Source organism: Argiope bruennichi, chromosome 7, assembly GCF_947563725.1.
Source record: "Argiope bruennichi chromosome 7, qqArgBrue1.1, whole genome shotgun sequence".
Classification (NCBI taxonomy): domain Eukaryota; kingdom Metazoa; phylum Arthropoda; class Arachnida; order Araneae; family Araneidae; genus Argiope; species Argiope bruennichi.
This window is the reverse complement of record NC_079157.1, coordinates 127424141-127445313: the sequence shown is the minus strand read 5'-3', so window position 1 is coordinate 127445313 and position 21173 is coordinate 127424141. Positions and strand designations below refer to the sequence as shown.

General features: G+C 34.1%; 1 protein-coding gene across 4 annotated transcripts in view; it reads right to left on the bottom strand.

Annotated features, from left to right (window-relative positions):
• Positions 1-21173, bottom strand: part of LOC129974886 (serine/threonine-protein kinase unc-51-like) — a 103004-nt gene that overhangs the window by 30793 nt on the left and 51038 nt on the right. For 3 of the 4 annotated variants that reach the window (XM_056087660.1, XM_056087663.1, XM_056087662.1), the window contains exon 4: positions 9399-9431. In XM_056087660.1, the coding sequence (XP_055943635.1) occupies positions 9399-9431 (33 nt within the window). Of the gene's footprint in view, positions 1-9398; positions 9432-11284; positions 11501-21173 lie in introns of those variants that run through there. The other variant, XM_056087661.1, reaches the window with a different exon arrangement.

Genomic DNA, 21173 nt, shown 5'->3' with positions numbered 1-21173 from the left:
GAACGAAGCGAGTAGCATGGATAATAATTCGGTACACATATTTAACATTTATAGTGTAGACATTCACCCAATTTTGAGCCAAATCCACCAGGAGGTTGCCGGCCTGTACTCTCAGACGTACGTAGACGTGATAACTCAAGAATACAATGATTTAAATATATCAAATTGATACTGGAATTTGGGATTGCAATTGTCATTTTGTATTCAATTTTTATTTCAATCGGTTGGAAAAAATAACCCCAAAATACAAATTCCATTTTCAAATACCGGCAACCGCAAGCCGCGTCAATCTTAAATTCCGTAAAAATCATAAATTCATGCCAAAGATTCATATTTCGTAACTATTATCGTCAACGACATGCAAGAATAAGTGTTATTTGGTATAGTACCTTTATTAGAGTAAAAACGCGTCGAAAGTGAAATTAAAATACAGCATGCCGGGGATTAATCGCCCAGGATTACATGGTAGATTCAGTTAAAATGCTAACTTCACTCCTAAGGTTCCTATTTCGTAACTGTTGTATATGTAACCTATGCCATGCAAGACTATCACAGGATGTAATGATTTAAATATATCAAATCTGGTAAATGATTTTGTGACTGAAATGGTAGTTCAGTGTCCTAGTTTTGTTTCAATCGGTTGAAGAAAAACGCGTCTCAATCAAACATTCACTGTTAATTGAGAATATACGATGCCATTCCCGCTGGTTTTAATAATACGAATAAAAACATCCCATTTGGCCCCGATCCCTCCCCGCTAGAGCAGATCCACTCATCGATCAGCTGTTCTGCAAGAAACGCGTAGGCTGCTCAAGATCGCTCGGCGTCTCCCTCTTCCTCGAAAATAAACTTTCCGACCGACGACAGCGGGTCTGGCGCGACGAGGCAGGATGACCTCGAATGCTGGAGGAAAACACGTGCTTCTGTTTATATCGCGAGAATTAAATAGCAAAGCGAAGCGTGAGGACAAACGAACGCGTTTCGACGCGCCCAAGCGGAACGTCCATCTTCGCCACAGGAACAAAACCTTCTGGTGCTCGAGAGGCTTGTTTACTAAATCACTGAGCATACGACACAGCAGGGTTCGCCTGTATATTGCTATGGCGCATAGACACGAGGTTATATTTCGGATGAAAATCCGTTGTGAATGAACTCAATTCTCTATACATAAAAACGCTAAGTATGTGCTCTTATCACTTATAATAAGAATGATTACTTATGAATAAGTATAAATAATATTTTTAATTCATTCTGAAATAGTCATCTTAACAATGTTTTTAAATGTTTTGATGACTTACTCATCATTCACCTCGTAAAAGGAATTTCACTTCCACTTTTATTTCGTAATGTACCACTTTCTTTATTTGCAGCAAACTGCTACAAATGAATTCGTGTTTTTCAGTGGTATCAATGACCAAAACAAAATCTTTTTATGCATGTAAATAATTTAACGCTCTAAAAAGTCGTTCATCTAACGAATAAACGGGTCGCCAAAGATCGCTAGTATCTGCCAATACAGAATTATATGAAACACGTATCTGTAAGCACTCTTGGCGTACGAATTGACCGCAACACTTCATTTGGCGAACACGAAAGAGGATTCATCTAATCTTGGCGGCTTTTGTTTGTTTGCTTTCGCAAATAACATCAAGAAATAATTTTGATTCACATTCTACTGATTCAGTTTAATCATCATTTAATATGCAAATTGAAGACTGCCTCGAAGCAAAGATGATAAGAAGTGATCACAAATAGGACTTGGCTCAAGCGGGTTACGATTTCTCGTTTCACTTTTTCATCCCGAAATAAGTTCGTCCCTTGGCCCTGACCTCTGACACCCACGGATCCAGTTTCGTGCAGCTGTCCATTTCGAAGAGGAGGCAGAAAGATGAACGCCCTTCAAAAATATGTAAATAGAACAAGCACAGCATTGGCCGGGCCGGTATAAAAAGACCAACCAATATTAATATTTTAAATCTGTTTCCATTTCATATATTTCGAATACACAACACATTTTGGACAAACTGCTTAAGAACTTTTCATAAATTATTAGCTATATTTCATTTTTCTAAATATGATTTGAGAGTCACATGCCGCATAAAAATTTATAAATCAGAATTTTTCAAATAAACTTAATTACCATCAGTTAAAATATTGATTCGTTTTGTTAGTTAAAAACAGAATTAAAAAAAAACGTGCTGAGTTTATTGATAAACCAAAATATAAATAATCTCTTAAGTTAATTTTACAAGTCAAAAGTCAGTGCTGTCAACGATTGCAAAAAGCGTTCTTAGAAGACAATCATCTTATCAGCACTATGTACCGGTACGTAAAAATTCTCTTAAAATTCTTTTCTTACTACAGAAAACATACCAGGAATTCCATTCTTATATGAATAATTCATTAGGAACTGCAGAATGAATGAATACGAAATGATAAACACAACAAAATGTAGTTAAATAAATTGATTAATAATATTTTTAACGAAATGCTTCATATAAAGATGTGTTTTTCCGAATGACTCTTGTTTATGGATTAAAGAATAAGCAAGAGATGGAAAAGGTGTCTTCAGCCGCATATAGAGTTCGTTCCAAAATTAGGAATGGTTGCCGTCTAAAATCTGCCGCATAAAAGATAGTGTATGCTTACAAGTGCTGTTAAAATTACATTATTTTTTTAATTAATTATTAAATATATTATGATTTATTACTAGTCGAAGAAGAATTATAAATCACAAACGAACTATCAAAGAATAAAACAGATTTTTTTTTAGATTCTGTTTTTGATGAAGTGTATGTTTGATAAATAATGGTGCAACGCAGCCGTTTCTGTTAATGAGAAAAGAGCAGAATGATAAACGGAAAGGGGAAAAGAAAAAAAAAAAAAAAAAAAAACGTTCAGCAGTTATATGAACATGATTATTACATGAAATTGATTATTACATGATTATTTAATGAAATAATTTCGTTTTGTATAACACTTTCATTGTGCACCATTTTTCTGCTTATGTCTGATTTCTTCAAAGCATTCTTTTCTTTCAAGCAGCGGTTTTCTGAAACCTTTATTCGAATGTATTTTAGTTACGGACTGTCAGGTACTTATTCTTACTTTACTGGGTATTTGTCCAAATATAAATTATGGTAAGAGTATATGTACATTTTTTCAAGTAAATATTTTCTATTCAAGGCACACATGCAATTTGTAATAAGAAAAACCAAAATTTAACTTAGCCCCCTTTCCCCATGCCCTTCCTGTAATTATTTCCTTTCTTCCCATTTCAATAATTTCAAACTTGTTATTTTTGTATAAAAATATTCAAAGTATAATAAAATATATACTTTACATATAGTCTACAGTTGAAATTTTTTGGGGAAAAAAGAACTTTAAACGTACAGTTTTGAAAATTCATAATTTTCGTTTCACATTTTTATATCCAGGCTCAAAAAATAAATTTATCATTCCTCATTCAAAATAAAATAAAATTTTTACATACATTTCAAGATAGATTATTCATATTATAAGTTGTGCATTTTATATAAGAATTTGCTACTTTTTTCATGAAGAAAGAAAAAGAACTTCCGTTCTTATTTTCTAAGTATTCAAAATTTGCGTTTTGTTTTCATTCTGGGACATAATCTTATCAATATCTGACAAATCTGAGCATCAGCATTTTCACTATCAGCAGAAACACAGGTGAGAAGATCTCTGTGTCTCTGCTGCTCACCTTCATATGCTGTCAAAGCCACTACATTAAAAGAATCTGAAATTCTAGCATACACCGGGTCCATTTGACCCCAAACCTCCGGTAAAAAAATGATATACATTGTTTCATTGATTCCTGCTGTTCTGATCTTCTTCTAGCTCCTCCATGAAGGTATAGGAATTATAAATCGAACATGCAGGTCCAGTCTAATTGCTTTGAAAGCGCAGCAACCACCAAGCAACAAATGGGTGAATTCCATGATGGCGTAGCAAAGTAAAAAGTCAGTCAATGTTGTTGCACTGTGTGTAATAACAGGGCGATGGGCGGCGAGAAGTAGATGTATCTCTGCATCTTTCCATCTAACCTCATTAATTACGCAAGAGAGACGGCCGAAATATCCATCGCGACGCACTTCGTCCTTGGATGAATACATTACCCTGAATCGGACCACGAGAACAGGTTGTAATTATTTCTTTGGCATTTTGTTCAAGGTCAAAGAACACAAAAGCGCATTCCTCGCCGCACAAGACCCTTTTCAGCGCGGAGCCCTCTCCTCGAATGTTACCTGACAGCAGTGTGCTACGTGCTCCGTCCACTCGCCGACGAAAAGGAGACAAAGCCTCTCGAAATCCAACTACCTTTTTGAGAATTTGACTACTGTCCATTCAAGAGGTGTAAAACGAAGTCGTTGACGAGGAAGTTAAGGGAATGTTGGAACCAGTTAAAAAAATCACAATGTATTTGGAAGAATAATGATGCGAAGATGGTCAAATAATATCTTACCCCTTTCAGACACGTTTTTTAAATACTTCAACAAGATTTTTATTTTATGCCTCAAATATTCAATGGTAAAAGCAGAAGGAAAAAAAGTAAAGTGTTCTGAGATAATATGTGGTTTGTTAAGAAAAGAGCAGCTTAAATACAAAACACACGCACTTTCGTAAACATTTTTTTAGTTGAAAAAAAAAAGATAAAACGACAAACGTTACCTATTTCGTTATTGTAAGATTTACTTCGAGAACGCGTCGTAACTCCGAACACAGATACAAATACTGTGAAGAGAGGCCTCGCCTTCTTTTGTGTTTCTGACTTTCAATCAGAAACGAAAAACATCATTTACAAGCGGACTATTTTTGCCTTTGACTCTGGTTTCTTTAAAACAGCAGGACAAATAATGGCGAATAAACCATGAAAACGAAATTTTATATAAGATATAAAAATATTAACACTATCAACTTGCCAATTTCTTTAGTTTTACAAAAAAGAAAAAGTATTAACAAAGTAACTGTAATTGCCTCGCAGATGAAAGCGTCCCACCTAACATATTATGTAACAGAGGCATTTCACGGAGTGAATGATTCATTATCGCAGAAAGGATAACAAGATGCCGCTCCTCTCGTCTCGAGCACGGGAGTCGCCACACGTGAATCCAACGGCAAAGAGCATCAAGGTCGAAACAGCGTTTTCGAACACTGCTCTGGTGCAAACGCATGCAAGCAAACACGACCTTCGAGCCTGCGCTTAGCAACAAGCAAGACTGCGCATCCGATTTCGGACAAACCACGCATACCTGCACAACATGGCAAGCTTCTGTCTATATCAAGGATAAAAGGGCGCATCGTTTTTTTCATCATAGAAGGCCTTGTGAGGATTCGAGTAGCGCAGAAGACGTTCATAAAATATATGTGAATGGTAAATAAGAATTGTAACGCATCCGTTTCACTGCCGCTCTGATATGGCTGCATCTGATTCTACAAGCGCGTTGTAAATTGCATACTCATTCCTTCATTTTGTATTGTATTAGTATAGCTGAAAGGCGAGGGAGGACAGATTGCATGGAACCTCAAAGTAGAAACTGAGAAAAAAAAATGCAAACATAATTTAACAAAAAATGTCGAATCTATTAGCAAATTCGAAAACACGCCATTACGAATTCCGCTTCTGAATCGTTAATATTTCATGAAATACCCGCATGGCAAGCTGATCTTATATTTCTGATAATAAAATGATAAATTAAAGACAATCTCGTAAAAAGCTTAGAATTTCCAAAATCGGTAAGATTTTCCCCCCTGTTACATATTGTTTATACACAAATCAAGAAAACAATGGTTATAATAAAAAAAAAATTAATTCTGAATTTAAAGTAAATGTGAAAAATGAATAAGACGCTAAATATATCAGTTTATTTTCTGAAACTGTGGCATTATATGGCACTTGCCAAAAAAGAAGATACTGCAGCTGTCTCAACAAAGTAAGGATCACTTTTACCACCGAATTCCCCTCACTCAAAAAAGTAAATGAGGAAATTACAACAACTTGTATAAGATTTCTTCCCCCTGACAATTTTGCAATAAGGCTTTTTTTTAAGTCACCGTATTCTGATTCAAACAAAGTGGATTTTCAAATTAAGCGCACACGAATAGCAATTCCCCTTGTTACGGTTCATTACGGATCGAATAATACACCCGTCAGGTCTCCACTGCCGTAAAAATAACAGTCTGTTGTTTAACAACAAACCGCTCCGAACCAGCGGATGAAGTGCGCACTTCTTTTAAGTTAAGGTGCAACCATAGATGTTTCTCTTTTTGCTTTGCTTATTTTAAGAGTGCTCGGAACGATAACACTGCTGCGCACGACGATCAGGCATACTTGAAATTCTGTTAGTGTAGCTTTTGTCTTGAAGAAAGCTTGATTGTAGATCGGACTCTTGCATCACGTGCACTTTAATTATATAAGCACCCTTTCACCTTTACTTTCCGCAAGAAACGGCTAATTGCGGATACTATGGGAAAATAGCAATTATTGACGCATCCAATATATTTGTTGCACGTTACCTAGCTCAAATAATCAAGATTTGAAAAATCTATGGAACGCATACTATAGATATCCAAATGAACCAGCACGTTTTCTTCCTATTTTGTCCAGAATTACTATGAAGCATAAGACCGTTAATGGTCGAATTGATTTTTTTTATTCATTACAAATTATATCTCCAAGGGGAAAACATTTTGTAAACGGAAATCAGTGAAAGTCAATTAAATTTTCAAACTGACTAAAAATTCTTTCTTTTCACATTTGGGGGATTGTTTCGTTTCATCCGAAAGTAAGCAACTTTTCTGCTTTGTTGCCGAGTCTCGGCTGATTTTACTTTTGCCCATTTTAATGAAGATAAAAATTTCTAGTCTTCCGATTAGGATGGAGACGCTACCTGTTTTTACTCAGACCATATTTATTGTTTCAGACACCCGCCTACACACCATTTTCCACTGGAGGCAAGTCGAAATGAACATAAAAAAGATATAAATTTAATTTTTTACAAAAAGAAGTGGAAACGTTTTTCCCAAGACTTTTTGTAGGTTAACACAATGAGGCATATTTTGGGTTTCGTAGAGTAATGAAGGAAATCTAGTTATCTTCTTGGGGGCCTTTCTTTCACGAAATGTGTCCAAATTTGATACAATTATACAATATGAGCAACAAGAAAACACTAAATTTCAAGTATATGAGTCGGTGCATTGCGAATTATCTAGTTCACGTACAGGTGAATAGGCAAACCGACAGGCGAGCAACCAATTGAAGAGTTTGGCTCGAAAATCGACAATTTTGACAGAAAAACTTTAGTCAAATTTCATTGCCTATGGCAGTTTTGAGTTATTTCCATACGGACGGATGAAAATATTTCCCAAAGACAGATTTCATACAAAATTAAATAAGACTCTACAGTTTTTCATTTAAAACCACATTTTGTCTGCCCGGTTCATACCGCTTTTATGTTATAATATTTACAGGGCTTGTAAATGGCGTTTTTCGGATTCCCGAACGTCAATGTTGAAATACATAAAAATTAAGAGTTCGAATTGTTTAACGAACACGTACAAGTGAAGGCAAGTCGAAATTTCTAACAATATTTTATAATTCTTTTGTCAACTTCCCGCCTCTATGCACCGCCCTATTCACAAACCTTCCTTAAGTACGCAATTCATCAGGGCTCATTCAACTGCGAATGTCAATCAACTACAGAGTCTAATGAGTTCAATCCCACACCTTCTACTCACAAGCTCACTAATAAGCAAACTGCCAATCGGTTGCCACGTGATACGGCAAGAAATATTCTTTGTAATCCACTTTTAGACAAATATAATCGAATAACGAACAGCATTAAAAAATTTAATTCTTCCCCCAAACTTCTATGACTAATATCTTTTCGTCGATGATCAAGATCGAGGCGACGGCTACATTGATGTCATCTGTTTTGGAGCTAGTACAGTAACAACACATCTCAATTGGCAATATCAAAATAAAAGCAAAGGTATAAATTTTTAAACCCGAACGGACTGCTGTCGTTCTGTTTCTCTGGATGACAAAAACAGGATCGGACAAGCTCTGGAAAAAGGGAAGAAAGGGAGAGGAAAGAGACGACAACATACAAATCGAGTAAGTCACTTGGTAAGAAGCGGATGAAGAAATGCAGACATTCATAAAATTTATCGAATCATGTTCATCTATGATAACATAGGAATCTATGAATTCATTGTGAACTCATAAAATTTCGGCACCCAAGTCACACACATAAAACTGCATAATTTTCTTAATGGTACAATTTTTATTTTCTAAATTTCGTTTTTCCCCGCGATATAAAATAATGTAAATGAATTGCTATTATATTTACAATTAATATTTACATTTATTATTTTAGTAATGTTACGATTTTCGATATTATTTCTTTAGAATCAGTAAATTGAAAAATATGACTAATGGATTATGCATACTGTAATATTCACAAATGTCGTCACAAACACATAAATAAAATGTATAAACACTTTTTCATTTAACCGGAAAACCTCTAATCCAGCAAGGTTTCTGATGAATAAGGGGAACTTCGTTTTGTAAAAAATAACAGAAGTCAGAAAAAAAAATCAATTTAAAATGACAGTTTAGGAAAATAACCTACAACCAACGCGATAGAAGACTTACTAGTGAATATTGTAATAAACTGTTAGAATCGAAAAACTGTTACTCTGATACCTCCCTCTGCTAATAATTGAAATTTCAATAGGATCAAATGGCATCTGCATGTAGACAAAAGCTTCTCACTTTTCTTTAGTGTTCGATGCTGCTATGTGTCCAAATATACTAAGAGTTGTTACTGACGAAGAACTGCAAGCAGGGGGAAATATTGCTCGTGGAATGTAAAGAAATTTTTTTGGTCGAGGGAGATTTAAATTTTGTGTACAAATTTACTTGGCCACACATTCCATTCAGTAAATATAATTTGAAGTTGCCACTTATAATGTTTAACCAAATTTTGTATTATTCTGTAAAGATAATTAATGATTTACGAAAATAATTAGCTTCCTACAAATTTTAGAAATCGTTTAAAGAAATCTAATTTTTTGAGAAATTATAACATATTAAAATTGTTGGTTGCAACAAAATTTCTCATTTTAATTTATATTAAAAAGATTATATATGTTAGAAAAATTGCTTTTGTTTCATAATATCTTATATATATTTTTTAATTCTACGCTGAAAGTATATATTAGAAATAATTACATTCCTTGCTTTAGATATTTATATTATTTAACACACACAAAAAAATTTACACAAATAAAGGAATTGAGGGGAAAAACTACCTTGGCTGTTATCCAATCATTTTAACAAAAATAATAATTACATAGAAAAATCATTTACTTACTTCTATCACTATATACAGGCTTCTCGGTGAATCCTGAAAATCAGAAAAAATATTAGTTATATCAAAATGGGGAAAAAAAGTGCAATTACAAAATATTACTTATTGTCAGATGGTAATAATCAAATATAAACAAATCGCCGTACTAATGAACCAGAATACTTCAAGGAACGTTTTTACAGTGGCACTTAATTCAACACTTCGCATAACTAATTAATGGATCTGCAAAATATTATAAGAAATGCTTGAAAAAGGGCTCATTATGTCACCGAAACCACCCTTCAACACAAGAAGAAAACAGAATGAATAAACCAAGTCACAAACAGAAAGTTTAATCGAGCGCGAAAATAGGTGTACCTGAGGCCAAATCTGAAATCGCAATGACTTGTCGATGGAATTTGATTAAAGGTAACTGCCTAAATTGAAAATGGTATTTTTCGACCATGTAAGGCTTTTTTTTTTTTTTTTTTTTTTTTTTGCAAAAAATCTATGAATAGTGTTAGCCGTTTTGGTCATTTTTTTTTTTTTTTTTTGAAATTTACTTCAAATTTAAGAATAAAAAATAGGACTGGTACATACATTTGTTTTTTAGTTTTTTATTATTATTTCTATTAATTAGAAAACACCACACAAAATTTCAAAAAAATAGCTTTTCTCAAAAATATGGCCTGTCACCTTTATTCACAATCTGTAACAATGCTTTTATTACTATGATCAAATTAAAACTCATTTCGTCTTCACATCAAACCATTTATTCCCATATTTTTGCCAATTAAAATCAAGACTGAAAAATTATTGCTCCCTTTAGATAATAATTCTGATAAGCCATTACCCCCCTTTTTTCGTGATATAAATATTATAATTGGAGCTAGCAATCCTTATTTCATACAATATAACAAGTTATATACTGAAATAAATAGAAATTCTATGAAATAATGGAATTATGTATTTTAACGGTATAAACAATTTACACAAGCAGTAATTTTTAGTAAACTGATTCCATTTAATTCATATTTTTCAGGTTTATTCAAACAAGGCGAAATTTTAATAAATGCATTCCGTATTAATAGTTAATAGTCAGTATACCGGCGAATAAGCAAGTCACCCAAGGCGGCTAGTTCTATATAATAGAACAGCCATTATCGTCAACTGATATGAATCTGCGATATACACGAAAAAAACTGAAGCAGTGTTTTAAAATGAAATGGTCAGCATTTTCAGAATACAACACACACCAAATAATTACTAGGATATAAAGTTTAGACCAAATTTTATTATACATACATTTAATTTAAATTTTCTTTTCAACTGTATGAGTCACACTTTACTTTCACATTTCCCAGATTTGATTGGAGTGTAAGGGGTACAAAACCCTTAAAATAACCATTTGTCATTTTTATTTCATTTATCTTGTTTGTAAAAATAAATAAATAAATTCGCAATCGATTCTTTGCTTACTTCTTAAGGTAGAGCTTTGAAATTTTGTATACATATATAATATCAATAATGTCACTATTTGGATATTTCCAGAACTATTTTAATATAAAAGTTAATCGATTCATTTAATAAAATTTCGATTCTTTATCAATGGAACCCCATTCTCATGAATGTGAAAGAAAATCGGTTATAGATCCTATAATATTTTTTTTTTTTAAAAAATGAGTTATAAACTAAAGGATAAATAAGTAATAACACAATAAAAGAATTTCTACTTTTTTAGCACACTAACAAAAATATGTTATTCATTAATAATCTAAAATATCACATTTTTTTCAAAAATGGGAGGAGGCAATGATAATTATACTTCTGCAATAAAAGAGAATAATTCTCAGTATCTCCCTTGAGCAGAGATTAAAAAGTACTCGGCCAGAGACAGAAATTTCACTCACCCCATAGATAAAGCAATCGTGGATCACGGCGGACAATAACTCTCGCATCAGCAAAGTCACCTCGCCACCATCAGGTGAATAACTTGATAGCCACGATTTTCTTAACAAAGCGAATCGAATGCAGGAATGACGCAACGCGGGCGCCCGTCCAAGAGGAAGAGGCAGGCAGGCACAAGCTGTGTTCACGACAGCTCTTCCCAGCATAATATTTTTCAACCTCGGGTGATGACACTCGAGCAGACTTCCACTTACCCCAACGGATACACTCGTCACCACTTTTTACTTTCGCGTAAACGAAACATCGGAATCGTCAGAAAAATTCGAACTCAAGATTTTAAGGAATCAGAAACACATTTTTGACATTATGTCTGCCTGCGACAAAGACGTTTTAAGCAAGACGCGTAACATTGGGTATATTTTGTAGATTTCTATCGAATTTCGAGCACAATCCGGCACAGAGGAAGTCCGAAGAGAAGTAAATACGATAACTATGTACCGAAGAGAGCTACGAGGATAAAATTCAATTCAAAATTCATTTAACATCTATGGCGTTTATACCTACCAAATTCAGAGTCAGATCCAACAAAGGATCGAATGTCTCTCGATCTGTACCTTCAGAAACTTGTAGACGCAAAACACAGAAACTTAAAAATGTCCCAAACACAAATTCGATTTTCGGATGCTATTATTAATTGCATGCCAAGGATGGCGCGATAGGTTCAATAAAAATGCAAAACTTCAAGCTAATATTTCATAACTATTGTAAGCCAATGCCATTATCTGCTTTACTCAAGGTCCACACTTCTTTGCTAGGGGAGACAGGAAAATTTTGGAGAGACCACTCCCGCAGACCACACGAGGTATATGATGTTAAGTTTCGTAACTGAAAAGAATCGAGCATGCATTCTGGACCCTTTCCCTCGGTAGAATGAAATCAAATATTACAAAGCTGACGTCACACACCAGATTTCATTTACCTCCTATACCCCCCTACGACAATCAGCTTTCAAAATGATTTGAAATTTTAATAAAATATATCGATACACATTACATAACCCTTACAATAAAACTAAGGTACGGATTTCATCCGTCTTGCTCTCTGTGTTTTTGAGTTATTGCGTTCAAATACATGTTGACTGGCAGACTTCCCTTGATGGACTCATTCTAAATTTGATAAATGCTTATAGTAACCACATCATATTCAAAAAGAAATTTCATCTAATAAATTTATTATTATTATTATTATAATATATATATATATATATATATATATATATATATATATATATATATATATATATATATATATATATATATATATATATATATTAGTCATCTTGTTCACTGGATGCCGACTGACAGGAAAACAGAAACTCCTCCGCTCCCTTACATATTCCACATCTGCACTAATTATCATAATTCGGTAAATTCTGAAAATTTCAATTCAGAGGGCTTCAGAGGTTTCTATTTCAGAAAACAATATGCACCGAATTGCAATGGATATTCACAAAGAGGTGATAGAATTGTTGGATACACTGAGCAAAGATGACAAATGGATTGATGCAGTAAAAGAATGACATAAATTGAAAAGGTACGACGCAGAACATGAAAGGCAAACAACTTTTAAGACCATTTTGAACCAATATGATTTTACTGTTCCTTAAACAAATCATCACATATACCCGAGAACATGAAAACAAAACATAACGTCGAATAGTACAATTGCTTTCACACTTAAGAGAGAAGATCAAAATATTGATTTAGACAAAAGTTCTATTTGTCACCTTTTGTTATAATTTACTTCAGTTCCAATTCTTTAAAAAAAAGCTTAAAGTACGAAAATAATAACAATAAAAAAAGTGTCATTTGCTAAAAATACATAGTTTCTTTAAAAACATATATTGGCAAAGACTAACAAAGCAGCTTGCCACAGCGGTATAAACATTGAAATTCTAATAATATTGTGCTTCAACAAATTTCCAAGGATATTTTTATGCCTTAAAGTTCCAAATAAAGCAAATCTTGATTACAGAACGTAACGGTATTCCAAGATTTATGAAAATCCAGAGATCCTCAAAGCATATTACTTATCATACGTATTAAACTGCCATCTCCATTATTTGTATATAAACAACAAGTAGGTGCATGTATCTTTTTCTATAGAAAACATATGAAAATATTAAATTTATCTTAAGCTTAATAAGGAATTGTTACTATTGCTGAACTAACAAATTTTTTCTTTGATATTATACGAATTCACGTTATACCAGAGTGCACTGTACTTATATTACCAATTCCCATATTCCATAGAGAAGGAGTAGTATTTTAACATGTCCAGATTCCAGTTATTACAAGAAATTCATCCTTGCTTATTTCCTTTTAAGCATTTTGTGCTGTATTTAACAAGAATGGTTTCTAAGGGGAAACCCGTTATAAACTCAATGTAATTATAGATTATCGCTATAATGACATAGAAGTTGCATACACATTTTTCGGCAAAAAAAGTGAGGTAGATATCCAAAAGAATTCTAGACAACCCAAACTGAAAATATAGAAAGGCCTTTTTCGTGAAGATTTAAAACTTTAGATGTCAGCATCGATTTGGAAAAAGGAACAAGGCACACATGTAGAGAAAGAAATGCCCCATCCATTAAAACAATAGCCGGCCTGCGACACTATTTTAAACAAATATAGCGTGAGAAGAAGTGATCTGTTTAGGAACCTGCTAAGTAATGCCTGAAGACAGTTGACTATTTATTTCCACCATGACCCGAAATCGTTCCGCATACTTCCTAGTTCCCAGGTCGTACATTTTCTTTGACCAATTTAACCAATGACACAGGCAAAGACTTTCTATTTGCGACTACGTAAGTGGTTCATTTCCATTTCTTTTTTAAGATTTCAAAAAACTCTTGTTGTGACCTTTCGTGAATAATTGAGTCATGTTGAAAATGAGACAACTAAATAGATTCTGGACAAGAAACGCCAAAGTACGTTATCCATCTGACGTCAACTGAATGAATCAGAAACGTCATGTGAGCGAGTTATGGGAGTCACAACGCAATAAATAAATCAAAAACGCATTCACATCGGGATGAAATATCTTACGACTTCCTAGAAATTCACATAATTACGGATTTCGAAACTACAATAAATCATTCCATCGAATCTACTGATTCACATGGATGATACTGAACCGTTCACCGCGAAGTTCCAATCCAAGTATGTTTACAAACAATATCATTTCACATCAAAAAAATAAAATCGAGGTAAAAATTCAGTTTTCGATACTGTTCATAGTAGCCGGAACACCCCGATTACAATGCATGATCAACCACACTGTCTACCTGAGAATATGAGAAATAATAATCTTTTTAAAAAAATGCGAAGAACTAGAAGAATGAAATTTGGAATATGGTCTTTACATTCAAGTTGCAGATTTCTATCCATATTTTTGTACGAAATCCGTACACGAGAAGTCTGAATGCATGTGTATGCGATAAATAAAAAACGCAATAGGAATGAAATCAAAAAGAATCAGAATGACAGATGTGTACCAATTTTAGAATAAAATCATTTAAGGATTGACTTTCTGTCCATTCATCGACATGTATTTTCATTTGATTTACAACTCTCGTGATCTCAAACGTATTCAAATTATATAAAATATCGTTTAAATTCCAGAGCTTTTTCATTGTTTTTCATTTTACTTGCAGATGAATAGCTATAGTGTATCAAGCTATTTTTTTCAATTGGCGCACGGACTCTTAAATCAATATTCAATGCAAATAAATTTAGAATGTGTTAAAAGGGCCTTTTTTCTTTCCTTTCTTTTACGATTTTCTCCCCCCCCCCCTTTCTTTTACGATTTTATCAAAACTATCTTAATTTAAATTTGTATTCTTGCAAGCAACATATTGGAACCAATTCTTTTGATTAAATAATTTGATAATTTTGATCATTCTGCAATGAAAAACTTCGCTATTTCATTTTGTCAAAAGACTTGTTACTTGAAAACAGTTTACAAAATAGATTAAATTAAAATAATTGATAAAAAATCTTTAGTTTTAAAAATGGAGAGGAAAGAGAAAAGGTTGAAACTTGTATCGAATAATGGCCTTTACAGAAATATACCGAAAAGATTCAGGCGACCTCACTTAAATGGAATGAAGAGAGAGAGGAGAGTGTTCGAGACAATTCTGCAAAACTTGACGAAGAAATATATTAAATTCATATACAGAAACAGCACAAGCATTTAAGCCTTTACTTTAAAAAAAAAAAAAAAAAAAAGAATCCAAAAGATTTTATAATTGATACTAATAACAAAAACGCTTTCAATGCGTTATCTGTCAAAAGCAATTTTTTATTCTCGACTGTCTCAAAAACATATGTGGACAATGCAGTTTTCTCTTCCCTGTTCACATCCCATCGAAAGAGGCAACAAGAGAAAGCCACAGATGGCTCGCGAACGAGTGTTTCCCTCTTAAAACAGCGGGCATCGACACCGGCACATTTCGAAGACTGAAGTTGGATCCATCCGGAATCGAAACTTCGGGAATTATATCTGCATCATAAGGAACTGATAATATGTTTACGAATTGTTGGAATGCAGCTGCATGATACAAAATAAATCTTTGATTTTCGCTGAACTGTTTTTACCCTTATACACTGTGACGTCAAGATGAAACTCCACCTGCAAATTTAAATACTGAGAGTACGCAATTTATTTTGACAGCAGAAGTTTCCATGTGAAGGTCTATTTCGTAAGTTTTAATCAGTTAGCTCCCTTTTTATACGATAGAGCCTTTAAGCCACAATAAGTAAAAATATCACTTAAGCAAAGTACATCGGGTTCTCGATAAGTCGCAAGGCCGATGAAAAAAACCTAAAGTCATCCTTCACTCACCTTATCTGCTTCCTTGTGCAAGAAAAAGTGTTCTACATACGGAAGCAGTTCACAAAATGTGTACGTGAGTAGACAAAGAGAAAGGCTTACGTAAATCGGGCGGGCATAAAAATGAAAAGGTTTCTTTTATCGTTACAAAATTTTAATTTCTTGAATGCTCAATCTGTTTTTATTTAAGCACCGATTCGTTCACGTTTGCAGTACTTTCATACTGCATGTTTTCGCGTTTGCTATGTGTTTAAAAGTGCGCATTACAAAAGAAAATAAATAGGCAGTAAAAATTTACTTTAAATATTTAATATTTTAAAAATAAAAACATATAATCATCAAATAAACAGTGTGCAACCATTTGGAATGAATTCGGCGATAGTACAAAAGAATTTCAAAATAAGCGTTGGAATTTACCACGTTATTTAAGTTTTTATTTACTTTTAATTTTTAAAAAATTTTAATATTTTTTAAATTTATCTTCAAGATGAATGGTGCACAACACTTATATGGCTTTCTTACATCGCATATTTTTCAATCATTAGAGATAGGAACATTCCAGGAGTAATTATAGCGCCATTTCCAAAAAGCTTTAAAAACTAGTGTGGAGTAAATAATTCGAATCTGACACATTCGAAGAATTCAGAATTTTAATATGCCGAATAAAAATACACGAGCATTTAAAAAAAATTCATGAGCAGAAAAAAAAGAATAACCCATGAAAAAAATGTATGAAAAATGAGTTTAGTTTCATTGATGACAATTTTTAATAATTTATTTTATTAACACACATATAAAACCGCATCTTCCTTTAATAATTATTTTAATTCATTAATATTCCGTGTAGTGCAATTTTAAAAAGTATTAATTATTAACCGAGTTATTTCAATGAGACATAGCATCAAATTTCACAGCGTATAGTGCTTAATTAGTTCTTCCCATAGTCTCAATATAAAATACAATCAAGTTTGAATACCAAAGCATTGTCTCCTCTAACGTTTCTTTCTCATATACATTGCGTCCACGGATCCTCTCTCACAGGTAATGCAACCAGCCTCGCCAAGGCATCCGCGGCCAGAACAGATGTCAAGGTCAAATGCATTGTCGTGCGATGTGAGTGGGCGCATCCGGTGACAGGAATTCATTCCGAACCGCAGAGCGCATCGAGAGCCGAGTGTCAACAAAGTGTTTCAACACCGCCCGACGTCTCCTCCTCTTTCCAATCCCGTCTGTCGGGGAAAAATTCGATACTTCGTATTATCAAAAATATGCTTAAAAAAAACGACTGGAAAAGAAGTAGAATGGAACAAAAGCATTGTTCCAAATGGAGAGTATTTAGAAGGAAAAAAGAGGGATGTCCTATTCGTTTCAGAATCTCCAGCCTAGCACTTTTCGATTCATTGCACTTCATTAAGAAGTGGCAGACAGAAAAATGAACGATCAATGCGCATTCGGTGAATAATTTCAGTTCACCTTATACTTAAATCTAAACCTCTTGCATCTGCCCACCCACTATTTATTATTATTAAACTAACACACCCAGAAGCATCTGTAAAAGCGTGAAATGTTTCCAAATCCGAAAATGATCAGAATACAAAATTTCCTTAGAAAAATAAAAAATAAACCTTTAAAATACACTTTCTATGATCTCAGTCATCGCTTCTTGCGTAAGAATCTCTCAAAGTATTGTGTTCTCAGTTCGTGCACTCGGACTGCTCACATATTTCCGCATGTCACTTTCTCGCGAACAGAAAAGGCATAGAAACAACGTAATCACCAAAAGTTCGATGTTGAGACACCAACGTTTCCGTCGTCCCGAGTTCGGAAAACACATTTTTGGGCCCTGAGTGTTTATCATCGGTCTTACTCGAGAGTAATGGAATGAAACTTGGTATTATGCCTTATCGCCAAATCTGAAGATTTTTTTTAAGATCAGATTTTGGAAGAAACCCCAAGTCCATAAAACGTTTGTCTGTTTGCCTCTTTAGAAAAATTCTGAATATCCCTCGAATACGATAACTTAATGACCAAATGGATGAAATAATCCATACAAATTTATTATTAGAATTATAAATATGAAACCATAACAAACTACTCCGACCTGCCCGAAGGCACGTGGAAAAAGCTGAATGGTCGGATCGACGCGACAGCATTGGCGAAAACTAAAGTTGAATCCTAAGGTTCATTACCTCCCACAGTACAATCCCTGCCATAGGAGGTACGCCACCTCATCGATTAGAGGGAGCCACCGCACACTATTTTTTATCCACCAGGAATTGGTGAGTTTGGTTTGGTTTGGTTTATTTATATTAATGTCCCGTTTAAAGCAACACTAAGGCTATTTTGGGACGGACCTCGTCATTTTGAACCTCGGTCAGATGACGAGGACGACACCTGAGCTTGCACCCCCTCTCTCCACACCATGCCACACCAGCGGGAGGATGTTTGGTCATGACGAATTTAACGTGCAACAGGCCCGCTTACACGACGGTTCTTCGGTGGAATCGGGACACGAACCTGAAACCCTCCGGTTCCGAAGCCGAGAGGCCACCGCGGCCAATAGGAATTGGTGAGAACCAACAACCCTTGTGGATGCTCCTCATTCCCCACATCTGAGATGTTCCCTAGGAAATAGTATAGATATGTATCGAAATTTAGACAAAATACTGACGGTCATATGCGATTGTGTGAATGCGGTAACACGAAAAAGCAACGACTCAGGCGAATGAAATGCGGTGTGGGAATCAGGTCCCCAGGTACGGATCTCTATTGTATTGTCTGTATCAAATTTCGATTTATTTTTTCATTATTCACATCTGCATGTCGCCCACTCGTACAGGGATGAAACCTCGACGTGTTATCTATAATCATTCATTTACTTGACAATGATTTATGTCCACCAACCATTTGACGCCTTCTCATATTTAGAACTTCAAAGGGAACACAGCGAAAAAATAACTGTTGAAAAGTCCTATGCCGACAACGGGAGAAAGCGGACGGAGATCTTGAATTTGCCACTTTTTGATCTTCAAACAAAACAATGTCAAGAACAGAATAACATGGCAAATACAGTTACATAAGAAATGATGCAAACATGAAAAGATGGTCAAAAACAACTGCATAACTATAATAAAGCTATTTTAAATAGGACAAAAATATTAAAAAGAAGGGGGAGGGGGAGGAATTTTACGTAAAGATAAAACTATCGTCACTAGCAAGATAAAAGAGAGAGAGAGAGAGAGAGAGAGAAAGCTCCCAATGTGAAGTACTGTCTTTTAATCAGAAATGTTTTTCTGCTGCTGCGCAAACGCAATAACAAACACATTCGTTCCCACTCCATAATTTGCGAAAGGAAGATTGTGTATCAAGCGAATTTCCTTATCAGCGCGAATGTACGCTAGAGGCTATGGCTTCTTACTTCGATGCATGCTTCACACATATCACTTTGTGAATGAATGAAATCCACATTTTAGCGCATACTTTTTAAGAGGGGTGTGGAGTTTGAATAACATAATGCAAACATATATAACTACTGTAAATAGGGGAATAAATTAAATTTATTGAATCCTCTCTACATTTTGAATCTTAAGGCTTTTATGTTTCTATATCTGCACTAAACTAACTGCTATAATGTTGTAATTTAAAAAGAAAGAAAAAAAAGAAAGAAAGAGGGTAATTTTTTTGTCCCTCCTGTAAAATTATTTGGGGCGGAAGTAGTGTTTTTCTACTTCCAAGTAATTAATATTAAATGCTAATTATTTTTCTTCTCTTACGAAACATATTTGAAAAGGCATTCCTCAGAGTTAATAACATTAGAAAGAAAGAAATATCCTTTGCGCGACTTTTTTTTTTTTTTTTTTTTTTTTTTTCCCCTCGCGCTATCCTATACACAAATATTAAACTTAATTTGTCGGGGGGGGGGGGGCATCAGAAATCCACCATTATCTATTAATGAATGAACCTCATGCAAGTTCAAAATCATTCATTTTTAAATAAGATTTTAACTGAAGCTACGTCATTGCGATTAAAAGAAGGCTCTTGCAGAAACCCGAGCAAGCACTGTTCGCTATCAATGAACTTGTTTTCTTGCAGCTAGTAATGCATTCGAAGTGAATGTTCAAACAGCTGCCGAAATGCGCAGTTCAGTTTCTTCCCCGCACAGCAACAGCGATAAGTGGCGAAACTGCGCGCTCGCGAATTGTTCGGTGTAAATATTTTCCTGCATTGGGTCATTGGGTGATTCTCAGACAATCAGGGATAACGATAAAAACAAACTCATTAAGATGTAAATAAAAAACTCATTTCGATAAACCGAATACTCGAGGAGGTTTGTTTTGCGAACAAAGGTGAAAGATAGCACATTTCGCATTATTTTTTTTTAAATCTATTTTAACCTTTGCTTTCATTTAAAAAAAAAAAATACAGACTCGGATATCTTTAGAATCAAGAACTGATTCATTGAAAATTTTTTTTACGAAAGTAGCAACGATATTTAAATTAATTTCATTTTAAGAATTCTATGAGTGTTTAACCTTCAGGAAAGGAATGCTAATTTTACTTTTTAGTATTCGAAGAACACAAACAGAAAAATATCGTATTATTATTATCAAAATGATTTCGCCTTAAGATTTGGATGAATATCCTTCATTCAAACCACCCTGGACCTGTAAAACATATTTTTGCAATTATGTTTAACTGTGAACACGGCAACTCACAAACGTAACGAGATATTAGAATGAAATCCCCCAACAGGATGTCTAACAACGTGAGCATGAAAATTCAAAAATATTCATAACATTGGAGGAATATCGATATCTTTTCTTAATAATATCCGAATTGTAATCTTATCTTTTGAACTTTTGAATATATTGGAATAAAAAAGAATATGCCTTCAGTTTTTTTTTATAACACATTTATGTTACGGCGATAACGACTTTTAAAAAACAGTATACTTTCTGTAACGGGACAGATATCAGACAAGAGGTACACCAGGTT